Source organism: Triticum dicoccoides, chromosome 2A (assembly GCF_002162155.2).
Source record: "Triticum dicoccoides isolate Atlit2015 ecotype Zavitan chromosome 2A, WEW_v2.0, whole genome shotgun sequence".
Taxonomy (NCBI): Eukaryota; Viridiplantae; Streptophyta; class Magnoliopsida; order Poales; family Poaceae; genus Triticum; species Triticum dicoccoides.
The window spans coordinates 217,555,724-217,567,818 of NC_041382.1; the positions used below are offsets into that span (position 1 = coordinate 217,555,724).

Consider the following 12,095-nt stretch of genomic DNA (forward strand, 5'->3'; position numbering starts at 1 on the left):
GGCGTCGGCCGCTCCTTGAACTCTTCTCCCGCCACTTGGCTTCTCTCCACTTAGTTTACTTTGAGGTGGCCGGACAGGTTGCGCGCCTTGACAAGATAAAGATTTCCTGGGATCATCTTGGACACCTCACCTCATCATTTGATATGGTGTACAGTACCATGCATCTAGATGTTGACCCCCTATATATACATGGCGTTGGCGTGTAGCAGTAACGAACCATTCACGTGTAGCGTGTAAAACGTAAGCACGTATCTATACAACCTCTACAAAGAAATATAAAAACGTTTAGATCACTATTTTAGTGAAGTAATAACGTGTTTAAACACATCAATCCACCTCTTGATGAAATGCACGCATACCCTCCAATCAACAAGCGGTTGGTTGGTGCCTTACTCCTTTTCTGGAAGAGGAGAGGGTGATTTGTTGATGTACCAACGTCACCTGAATTTGGTTGCAGTCAGGAGCAGATTAGGGTATCCTGGGCAATCAAACTTAATTAACTGGGACCATCAATGAATCAAATAAGCTAAAAGATATCCCGGGAGACGCGGCCATGCTACCTTCCTATCGTAATCCAAGTTAAGTCCGGATTAGTTTCTCAGTCAGTCGCATGGAGAATCAGCAAGTACAATTCCATTCCTTCATTGCCTTGCAGCAAGCAAGGGAGAGCCGGACAGGTCCACTGTTGTAATCTGAGAGAGATTTCTTTTTGAGCAATGTTAAAATTGCTCTTTTTGAGATGTCAATTCTGCAGTTACAGAGGAGAATGTTAATTAAGCTCGATGAGGATTCGAGTCTGCTGGGATGTAAAAGATTTCGGAGTTAAGCGAAAGAGTAGAGATGCATATGTTACTCTTTCATCACAGCACAGCTCAGTAGCGAAAGGAAATGCGCAACTAGAGTACCAGGCACACACCACACCAAACAAGGATTCAGACTCCTCGGCTTATTCAGAACATGCTTCAGATTGATTGTAGCTACAACAACTTGGAACACAAGAGGTTACTTCTAATTTCAAAAAGAAAAGCGCACTCTGACAGAAAAAAATTGTAGCTACAATCTGGAGAGCTTACTTCAGATTTACATACCACAACCGAATGCTGCTACTTCTCCCATCAACAAGTTGGCAACATGTTTCAGTGAAAATACTCTACTTCAGCTGCTCTGGACGCTGCAAGGTTTCCACAGCCAGAGCAAACGGAACACAAGAAAACAGCGTCGTCGGTCCATCGCCACCCGTGGTTTCGGGATCTGCCACTTCAACTGCAGGAGGGCCGCGCGTTGTTCTTTCTGACTATGTTAGTCATGCAGCAGCAATGTACGTAAGTCTTACAGCGGCAATGTAGATGCTTCTTCTGTAGTGCCGATTCTTGCCTGCTGAGAGCCATTAGGCTTTTTCTTGAGAGCATTCTTCACCTCCTCCTCCCTCTTGTCAACAAAAGAGATTAGCGATTTGATGCTGGTTAGCCTCGCTGGCCGGTTCACGATCGCCGCTTCAACCTCAACCTGGTTATTATACTTGCTGTACTGAAACAATATTCGCCAGAAGAAAATCAGGAGAGCAATGGCACATGCAAGGCCACACACCACAAACAGGCCCCAGAAGCTTGACAGGTTCAAGGAGTTTGAACCGAGCTCACTATCATCTGACTCACATCCTTTCTTCCCACTTAACCATTCATCATGGATCCTTTGGAGGTCGCCGTTCTCTGATAGTGTAAGGATTGCTGTCGACAAGTCCTCAGCAAGAGGAGAGTCTCTTGGAAATGCCTGCAGCAGAAAATAGTACAATAGTAAGATATTTAGGAGAATAAAAGCCAGTTATTTGATCCTTCTTTTTTTGAATTGGAAGAGTTATCAGATCATAATTAATTAACTTACAAATCCCCATCCACCTTTTGTGAAAACCTGACCGACCGTCTTGAATTTACAGTACTTTGACAAGAAGATCTCAACGTATGGCAGCTCATCGATTATTGCAGCAACACCACCATTTCCAGACCCTAGCTCTAGTGCTCTTGCGTAATCAGATGGGCTGTTTAGTGGCACCAGACGGGAATCCGCGATATTGAGCTCCTCCACAAGATAATTTCTGGCAAACGATCCAACTTGATAACCAATTGCGCTTGAACTAGAGATCAAACTATCAAGACCTTTTATCCCCGATGTTAACTCCTGAACAGTGAGAAGTGATGTCAAGCTTGCCGTGTAGCTTGAGTTAATAATGAGCACAACAAAGAGCCACACAAGGAGCACAAATCTGCCAAGTGCGCTAGAAGTGTTCTCTCCTGTGTAAACCAACAAAAAAGTGGATATAAGAGTGAACCAAAAGAGTCTTTAATATCTTGACAAGTTTGATTTCAGAACTTACTGTGTGCGAAAAACATGGTTGAAAAGCTAAACCTGAAAGGTGCAGAGCAGACATCATATATCAGATAACAAAAAAACTTGCACACTTTCAAAAACAGAAATGTTATGCAATACATATACTAACCAGCATACTGTCATAATTTGTTGCCTTGGGGTTCCGCGGAACTCAGTATTAGTGCGGTGTTCAAGGATCCAAACAACTGTACCCACAAAGAGGAAGAGCAAACCTAGAACACACCACATCTGAAAGGTGAATGGTTTCAGAAAAGCCCAAGCGTTTGATCCAATCTCCCTTGCTGGAGCTACAATAATGAGACCTGATTCTGTATATGGCTGAGTAAAATCAACAAGTCTTGTTCTATTTGTCACAATAGAGATGTCCCCTATGGCAGCATCAAAGTACTGAGTGGTACCAAAAGAGAAGAACAAAATTAATAAAATCCAGTATAATAAAGATGGTACAATAGTTTTTCAGACTCAATGATATGGAGATGGTACTCACATTTTCGGACACCTTTTGTACAAGGTCACTGTAGCTCGGATTTTTCAAACCATCTCCAAATAAAACAAAACTGCATCCCACAGGGTAAGGCAACAAGCTTATTGCAGATTTGAAAACATCAACTGAAAACCCCTTTACCCCATCAGGCCCATCGTCTTGCATCACGAACTCATTGTAGCTTGTACGCAGAGGAACACCGATCCTTAAAAGCTTCCCATGGTACGGAAACACCCAACCACGGGGTTTCTCAGCAGTCTGACCAGGCCAGATAACATCATGGAGCTGCATATCATTGGTTGTAGAGTCCAGTGATACTGAATGCAAGTCTTCTGGAGCAGCAACTGAGAGACCAGAAAAGTTTGACCAATGCCCAATGGTTCTGAAACCAGTACCACCGATATTCAGGATGTCATAAGCTGGATGGATCAAATTCCCGTCCAAAGTAAATTGTACTTGGCCTGAAACCCCTGTGAAATTTGCCTGCAACACTTTCTCCAGTAATTTATCTCCATTGTTGAGAATTCTGAGAGAATCTAACTGAAGGCTACTTCCTTTTATAGCTTGCAAATTTTGGTTTGCAGAAAAGGATACTGCATTCCCTGCACTCAGAAACTGCTCAACTGCATGAGCAACTAACCATACGGAGTCATAAGCATGTGCAGTGTAAGAACTGAAGCTCGAACGGGTTCCTTTCCTAGTCAGATTGTTCAGTTTGGGCAGCAAGGACTGCTGAATGCCAGAGTCAGCAACATGTTGCCGGAGAGTAATAACCCCCTGCGTATGTTCTGTCGCATCAGAATCAACATGCGCAGGTGAATCTATCACTGCAGAAAGCCAGTCTGTTGCTATCCATACATAGCCGCTATTCATCATCCCTAAAGATTTTGCGGCGGAGAAAACTGTCATCCCAGAGTCAGGGTTCACATGGACAACATAGACACGGGACTCCATTTCATTCACTTGCATCAAGACATCCTGGATTGCAGTCCTTCCAGCATGAGGTGGCAGTTTTGCTTTGTAGGCTATCTTGGCCATATTTTTTGCAAGGGCATCACCTAATGCCGTGATGCCGCCTCTGCCATAGTCATCATCAACATAGATGGCGATGACTTCTCTCCATTGATACTGACTGATGATACTAGCCACAGCAGACATTTGGTAGTAATCACTTTGTGTAGCCCTCACAAAGTAAGGGTATTCAAGGGAAGAAAGGGTAGGATCGGAGGCTGCGAAAGAGATAAGTGGGACTTGGAGTTTGTTAGCAGCATGAGAAATGATGTGAGCAATTGCGGATGATTGTGGACCTAATACAGCGATGACATCCTTGGCCAGAAGCTGCAATGCTGCACAGGTAGCATTAGTTTATCAAACTCTTCCAAGATTTGAATGGGAGATTAATAAATCATATGTTCACTTATAATTTAATAAGTAAAAGAAAACTAAGGAAAGTTACAATTAGAAAAGATGATCTGCTTAGGACTCAAATTTGCACAGTTGCCGTGATATCATGGAACTACCTTATATAGCTTTGCAACTTTCCAATCCAAATTTCCTCTGTATCTGAATTTGATTATGGTGTTGGCTACCAAGATTGAGTTAAAAAGAAGTACTCCCTCCGTAAAGAAATATAAGAGCGTTTAGATCTTTACTGAGGGAGTACAAAAGAAATACAACACGTGCAAGGAAAGAAACCTCAAGCAAGCAGATTAAAATGGCAAATTGCTAATTTAAATACGATAAGGTTCAAATATCTTCACCAATTGCTACTCATGTCTAGTTATTAAGCGTAGCTAGAAACCTAACTTGCATATCTAGCAGTTTTGTTTGGGTCTGGCTTTGCCTTTATTTTGCTTGCTTCTCTACATAAGTTTTGTTTCAGTTTTGGTCGCAGCAAGGCTTGTGACATGTACTTTGCACCTTCTTGGCGGTTTATTCTAATACAGAATGACGTACGCTTTGGTGCGTGCTTGGGGGAAAATATGTCAGGTAATATTCACCAACTTCTATCTTATGTCTAGTTACTAGCAGGAGAAAAAAAAACTAACTTGCATATCATTATTCTTTGATTTGATACTAAACTAACTTGCAGATATAGAATCAAGACAGATTTGGAAATGAAAAACTGATGAAAGAGAAAGATGTATGAACCTTCAATGGTTCCAACAAAGCAACTGCAATTGGTGTCCTGCATAAGAAGACTCAGTTTTGTCCCGGGGAGTAGGGTTGGATCAGCATTGACATCCGCAACAGCGAGCTCGATAGCCGGCTTCACTGCCCTCCCGATGACCGAATCAAATGTGAAGAGCGCACCGATGCGCACCTCAGCCGGCCTCGACACGCCATTGGTGCCATTCTGTCTACCAGCTATGGCACCGCCGGCAATAATGGAGACACAGAGCAGCAGAGCAGCAAGGTGAGCAGCAGTGCAGCCCATCTGCACAAACCACAAAGCAAGAAAGCACAAGTGGCTTCTTGACCTCCAGAACCAGAAGCTAACACGGATACTGTGTTCTCGATCTAGACGACATCTGTTTCCACCCAAAAGAAGGAATTTAGAGGCCGAGATCGCACCGAGGAACCAGGAGAAGAAGCAGGAGAGGAACGCAGGCGATGGAAATGTTCCTGCTCTGCCCGTGGCCGCCGACCAGCTGCTCGACGAAATGCTCAGCAGGACGAAGTGGCGGCGCAGCTCACCTGCGACAGCAAAAGAGGAACGGAACGCGGCATCATTCGGTTGTCCAACGAGCTAATCGATTTGCTTGCCTGAAGAGAAGAGAAGACGAGGATCATCGGGCGCTTACCAACGGAAGCCAAAGAGCTCCGCCGAGAACACCACGGAACCTCGTTTGGTTTGGTGATCCTTGGTGCACGAGGAGGGAAATGCTACGGTCTCTCGGTTTTGGGGGGATATTTGTAGCCATTCTCCGGGCAAATGAAATGCCTGCCTGCCGAGGCCAGGCAGTGGCTGGCACTGTGACGGCGACCGCGGGTGCGAGACGATCGTGGCCTCGTGGGGGCATGATAAAGCGGCTTTCTTTGCTGCCCTCGGCGATTGGATTCCTTTCAGCCATAAAGAGGGAAATGGGAGACACCCGGAAGCTTTGTGTCGCAGACGTCAGGCTCAGCAAAGTTCAGCTTGGACATTCTGACACTGGGTAATACTCTATCTTGCTAGGAATATTGTTAATGCTTTAAGACCCTCTCGAATATCTGCTACTCCAGCAGTACTACTAAAGCTCCCCTTTCTAAAATATTCACATTCACCAAAGCCATGTGCATCAAACCATACAGATACAGTGCACTGCTTTGTGTTGGTTCTATATGACTCCACTGTTATCAATATGTCAGTCCTTTTATTTATCTTTTATCAGACTATTAGTGTTTAGATCTATGCATCCTAATTATGCAGAGGTCGAGTGTTGCTCACTATGTTTTGTATCCCCTTAAATGCTTGATGCTCTATTTTGAGTTAACAAAAAACACTCTTTATTGAAAACAACGTACTTCACAAAACGCTAATTAAGCCCTTTTCTTCTAACCTACTCATGCAAGACTGAATGCCCAGCGATGGACATCATCCTTCGACCCGTCAACGCTCCTCCAAGGAAGGCCAACAACACAGGAAAGCCAATGAAACATTATTTTCGTCACCGGCGCTGCCCTAACTTCACTAGCGACAAAGAACTAAAAAGCCCCTACATGACACAAACCAGACACATACCTAATGTTCCCACTCTTCCACGCCGTAGTGACCGGCGGAGGGTAGGGGGACCCACAGTGGCACCAACAGGCCGAGGGGAAGTGCCGCCGCCTCCGGGTCGCCTTCTGCTCTCAAAACCCTATAACTCCTTTTCTTTTCTTCCCGGCCTCGAAATACAAAAAAGTTAACTCTATTTATTCCTTGCTCCATGCCACTTTGCCCCATTTGGGTCATGGGGCCGCGACCATGGTGCGGTCCTCCACCTAGAGTTTGTGCAAATACTGTAGTGTGGCGCGCCCCTGCCTGTGCGACTGGAGGAAGATGGCTCGGGGCTGCAGGTTCTCGGTCGCGTGGGAGTTGGAAGATGTGTTGCGTGCTCTCGTTCACGCGGGTAGTTGGTGGACCGTGCCGTTTCAGCTATGATGTCGAGGTGTTGCGGCGATGGCAAAGTGATCCAACTTGGACGGTGTTGCCCCAATCCGATGGGCGGGGGTGGAGGTGTGCGGTGTTACAAATGAAAGTCCTTCCCGCCTTCAATCGGTGTCGGCAGGGATAAAACCCGTGGGTTTTGTTCCCCTCTTTGGAGGCGTCATCGAGGTGTGTCGGCATCTGCCCCCCTCCCCTCGCATTTGAGTTTGCTTGTGTATCTCCGGGTGAAAGCCTAGGTTCAGTTTTCTGAATCGGTAATGGCGGCATCCTCGATGTCGTTCCTCTGTTGGGAGCATCGTGTACGAAGACATGGCTTGAAGGTCATGTGTGGGGCTCCTTTTTTGTGCTCGTTGCTGTCCCAGGTTGATCTTCAACGATACTATATAGGTCGTAGCTGATGCATCCAAGACGATGCCTTCCTCTAGACCAACCAATCTTGCCACCTACTTGACGATGTGTTGTCTTCGGGGGCGACGCTGTTGGTCGAGACACGGCTTTGTCTTTCGGCTTAGGGTAGACCCATGTGTTGTGGTGGCTTGTCTCCAGGCATGCCCTAGTGTTGAGTCTACTATGTTTGTTATTCACAATAAGGGTAGTCTTTCATAACTTGTTTCTGCCTTCTATAAGAATATAGTACGTGTAGGCGAACTTTTGGAAAGAAAAAAAAACCTAGTTAGCACAATCTGGCGCACGAGGTATTATAGCAGCATTGGTGTTGCGCGGGGTCGATTTCGTTTGCTGTCACCACATACCAGAGTTTGAGTTAATGCAACCTTTCGGTTTGTTAGGCTGGCGTCTACTCCCTTGCCAAGCTTAATGATGTGTCACACGATTTCATGCGTTATGGGCACACTTATCCGCCAAATTTTGAGGCTGTTTGAAACCTGAGTTTACCTCAATCATGCAAAAAGGATGTGCCAAGCATTGTCACACTAGTACCAGTAGCATTCGGTCATGTCATCGTCTCATCAATTACGTGCCGTTCGCCACTCTTTCATGTCTTCCTTTTGCGACATGTGATAAAGGCCCCTTACTTAGAGTAGTAGCAATTTACAGGGAGTGCATGCGGATGAATCCCTCGGCTGGCCGGCTTCGTGCCGTCCCAGGACGCGGGGAAGCAATTTGAGTAAGCACGTAAGTTTTTTTCTTTATTTGTGCTCAACAAGTTGGCTGCTGTCGAAGAATGTTTGTTTATGATCCACCTGATATTGAACATATAAACCCTTCTAAACTCGTAGTCACAACCGTTGCCTCCACGTCGCCTTTAAATCGCTATGCCACCGCCTGTTAATTCGGTGCCCCGCCGGGGGCATTTTAATAATTTCACGTCTAGATGTATAAAACTCAGTCGCTCAGTTGACGAACCCAAGCCGTCGCCCGCTCCCGCACTCTCCTCCCCCTCCTGCCTCTTCCCTTCCCCGCCTACTCCTCCTGTCGCCGCTGCCGCCTCCGCTCCTGCTGTCGCCACATCGCCGCCCCAAACCCCTGCCGCATCGGAGAGAAATCCATGGCGGTGGACAAGCCCGGCGGCGGCGGGGCCTCCTCCTCTTCGCCCGCGTCCACCACGGACCGACCGCGTCAGCAAGAGGAGAGGAGCAGCAGCCGCAGCGCGTCCTCAGTCCGGCCTCGATAAGAGAAGGGGAGCAGCAGCCCAGCCACGCTAGCTGGCGCGCACCTCGTCGCCACCTCTCCTCACCTTCTCCCAGGTTCCTGATCTGGAGCGGGAGGGAGGCCAGGCTACCCTTGACACGCATGTACTCCCCCTTTCCCCTTTGTGCCCTCTCTCTCTCTTCCCCGACCTCTCTTTCTTGTTACACACAGATTCGTTGGAGCAGCACACCTGGTTTTAGATCTTTCTTAACTTCTCCTATTTGCTATTGTTGTGTCAGAACTGATGGATATCAAGGATTGCTGCCTTCAAGTTATGTTTCCCCGTTATAAGGACTCCATTCAATTGATTTTTTGTTATGGCTGCAGATGTGGAATGTTCTCACTATCAACTCTGGAATAACTAGCAAGTAGTGGTGTCAATGGCATCCGTGGGAGACATTTTGGTGGCACATGGACATCACGTTCTGGAATAAAGTAAGTCTCACAATCAACTTGGGAAGATGGGGTAGGCTGCCTTCAATTTTCTATCTGGGTAGCAGCAACAAATTCATGAATCTACCGCTTGTTGCCTTTATTATTGTGATCTATGCAAAAAGTAAATTTTGCTTGAAGATTGCAGCACACACGGATTGCTTGGCAGACTAAAATAAGTAGGAGCTTCTGATTGGACCCTTCAAGCAATAGTGTTGTTAATATATTAGTTATTATATTATGTTACTAGAGCATTAGAATAACTTCCTGATATATGCGTTTATATGATTTCTGACATTTACTGCAATAATATTGATGGCCAGGCACTATACTGTGCATAAACAAAAAAAATCAGTTTTTCTTTTCGTAGTTGCAGCAATTTTCCTGTACCAATAGTGTGACACTACACTACTCTTCATTTTTACAGGCCATGGAACAATAAATAACTTGGCAACGAATACCCTGTGGTCTACAATTATACTGTAATTATGTGTGCACTTTGGATCTATTGGATGTCTAAATGTATTGTTAATCGACAACTACTAATGCAAAGGTATGTTCTATTTGTAATATGAAATGATTCTTATTTGTACCTCCAGCAGTCCTTCTCACATTTTCTATTTGTAATATGAAATGATTCTTATTTGTACCTCCAGCACTCTTCTATCGCTCCTTTTAGAACTAATGACATAAAAAATGTGGTCTGGAGTCTGGTCGTGTTTGAACAAAGTTGGTCAGAATGATATAGTTGTTTTCTTCAAGTTCATTATATTAATTTTTTCAGTATATAGATTATTTATTTGTTCACACAATACATGGCAGGAGATGTGTATCGAGAGGCACATGAATATGCACGTGGGCTCTTTTTCAGCATGGTAGTCTAAAAAACTGTGGTATTCTCAGAACACGTAGAAAATGCTTTGCTATCAAACCGGGCAAGTGCAGATTTCCTTGAATATAGTTTATTTTACAATTGTGTTGCCAACGTGCTTCCATTGTTTTATCACCATAAAATAGTTCTAGGTGCTCATATAAAATTTAGTGGCGTGTATGGGTGATTGTAGTGCAGTTTTGTTTATCTGCTTGCATTTTCAGCATTATAGTGTTGATATACTATCTCAATAAAACAGTGAATACGTATAATATGTACAAGCTACATTCAAGTTATGGCAGTGTGCCTGGGTAAGATGAACTTGTAATCTTCTGCTAGCTGAAAAAAACTTTTTTCGTCTTTACATGTGTTTCTTGTTGAAACTCTTTTTCGTCTTTGCATGTGTTTCTTGATGAAGCTCGTGATTTTCAAGTTATGGCAGTACATATGTCTACCCACTTGCATGACTACCGATATTGTCCTTATTTTGCTCCTCCTTAGCCTTGTTCTGTTAGTGCAGTTCTTTTAAATAGCAGGGACAGAGTCCCAGAAAACATGCCTGATTGCTTTTCTTAGTGGCGCACTTGCAAGTATATGTGGTAGTTTCTGTTAGTTTCTCATGCTTTTCTACAAAGTGATAGGTTAATAATGTCATCAACAATTTTTTCCTTAACTGATCAATATCTTAGAAGTTGTCACTCATTAGTTTTCTTTTCCTTATCTGATCTCTAGCGAGTAGAGTGATTTATTTTTGCAATACCTAATTCTGATCATAGGTAATGACAGATTTGTTTTCATTAAATGAGATTCTTGTTTTGTGTTGATTTTGCAAAATTTCTGTAGCTACATATTTGCTCAATCCAATAGACAGATTTTAATCAACCTTTATTATAATGTATTTCCAATTGTTCATAACTACATAAATTTTTGTTGTGATTTTGCAAGATTTCGAAATTTTTGTGTTTCAAAATTGTTATACTGATTCCTCAATGCTCTGTTCATGGCTTTGTTCTTATTTTATCCAAAAGACAGATTTTACTCAACCTTCAGTATAATATTTGCTTTGTTCTTATACTGATTCCTCGATGCTCTGTTCATGGCTTTGTTCTTATTTCTGAAGCTATATATTTGCTCTATCCAAAAGACAGATTTTACTTAATCTTTTGCCTTTTAGAAAAAGGGAGATGCCATTTAGAGCTTACTCTGTCCAACTTGATCTTCAACTTGCCGCTACTGTTCCTAAGCATTTTCCTGAAAACTGTTGTATTTGCTTTAGAGAATGAGCTCACCTTACTCAGAAGATATGCCAAGTAAAAAATTAGAAATTGAACAATTAGTTCCGCTCTTAAATTTTGCACAACAGTCCAAATTATCCAATAAATCATGTGTTAGCAGGGTCAAATTATAGAAGTTGAATCACTTGTTCTAAATTACCCAATCCAAATTATGGATGTTAATAATATGCTTTGTGTTAGACTGTTAGTCAAATTGTCGAAAGCCGGAGCTGGGTCGAGGAGCCGGCCTCCGCCTTTGACCATTACGTGAGAAGCAACACCGGCGTTGGCCGTTCCGTGTGCAGAGTGTGTGAGTTAGTGATTTAATTCCATCCTTTCCATCTCATGATGTGATTTTTCCTTTAGGATGAATTAGTAACTTTGTGTGGAGGTGGCAGCACTACCTGTTGGTTGGTGTAATGCCGTGCTTGACAGGGTGATTTGCAATTCCGAGTTTGTTTAATGGCTTAATGTCTAAGCACTCATCCCCTTATTCTGTTGTGTTGTTACCAACTTGGTTTGCAAGGAACAGACCTTCATCTGTGTACATCAAGATTGCTAATTGCCAGCTGAAGGTTGGTTTTGTTATCTGAGTAATCAGTTTTGTCATCTTGATCAACGATGCAATTTCAGTGAGGATATGTTTACGTTGCTTATTACTGTGCTTGACAGGGTGATAGTAAAGCATGAAGATGCCTAAGCTTATGAGGAAGCTGCAAACTGCGACTAAAAATTCTCACTTCAGGGTATTTCTTTTTACAATTTACTGCGCAGGATACATATCCTTCGCCATTAACATTCTTTTCCTCTCAGGTACTCTCTCTCTCTCGATCTCAGAGAGGAAACGAGGCAGCCACGGCCTCCTTG

The 12,095-nt window shown here is 43.8% G+C and overlaps 1 protein-coding gene and 1 long non-coding RNA gene across 5 annotated transcripts; one reads left to right on the forward strand and one right to left on the reverse strand.

Annotated features, from left to right (window-relative positions):
* Nucleotides 1-683: 683 nt before the first annotated feature.
* Nucleotides 684-5,904, reverse strand: LOC119354294 (glutamate receptor 3.5-like). Of its 4 annotated transcripts, XM_037621014.1 has the most exons (8): nucleotides 5,674-5,900; nucleotides 5,444-5,566; nucleotides 5,021-5,306; nucleotides 2,873-4,215; nucleotides 2,495-2,772; nucleotides 2,372-2,403; nucleotides 1,882-2,288; nucleotides 684-1,770 (listed from the first exon to the last, which is right to left on the reverse strand). In XM_037621014.1, the coding sequence occupies exons 3-8, from the start codon at nucleotides 5,304-5,306 to the stop codon at nucleotides 1,330-1,332; spliced, it is 2,787 nt and encodes a 928-aa protein (XP_037476911.1). In that variant the 5' UTR covers nucleotides 5,444-5,566; nucleotides 5,674-5,900; the 3' UTR covers nucleotides 684-1,329. The 4 variants fall into 4 exon arrangements, with proteins under 4 accessions (XP_037476911.1, XP_037476910.1, XP_037476913.1 ...); XM_037621013.1 differs by having other exon boundaries at nucleotides 5,021-5,566; XM_037621015.1 differs by having other exon boundaries at nucleotides 1,592-1,770; nucleotides 1,896-2,288; nucleotides 5,021-5,566; nucleotides 5,674-5,904.
* Nucleotides 5,905-8,379: 2,475 nt separating this feature from the next.
* LOC119354296 lies at nucleotides 8,380-12,095 on the forward strand. Its single transcript, XR_005170753.1, has 6 exons — nucleotides 8,380-8,755; nucleotides 8,979-9,086; nucleotides 9,511-9,636; nucleotides 9,906-11,803; nucleotides 11,901-11,974; nucleotides 12,042-12,095. It is a non-coding gene; the product is annotated as an uncharacterized LOC119354296 (long non-coding RNA).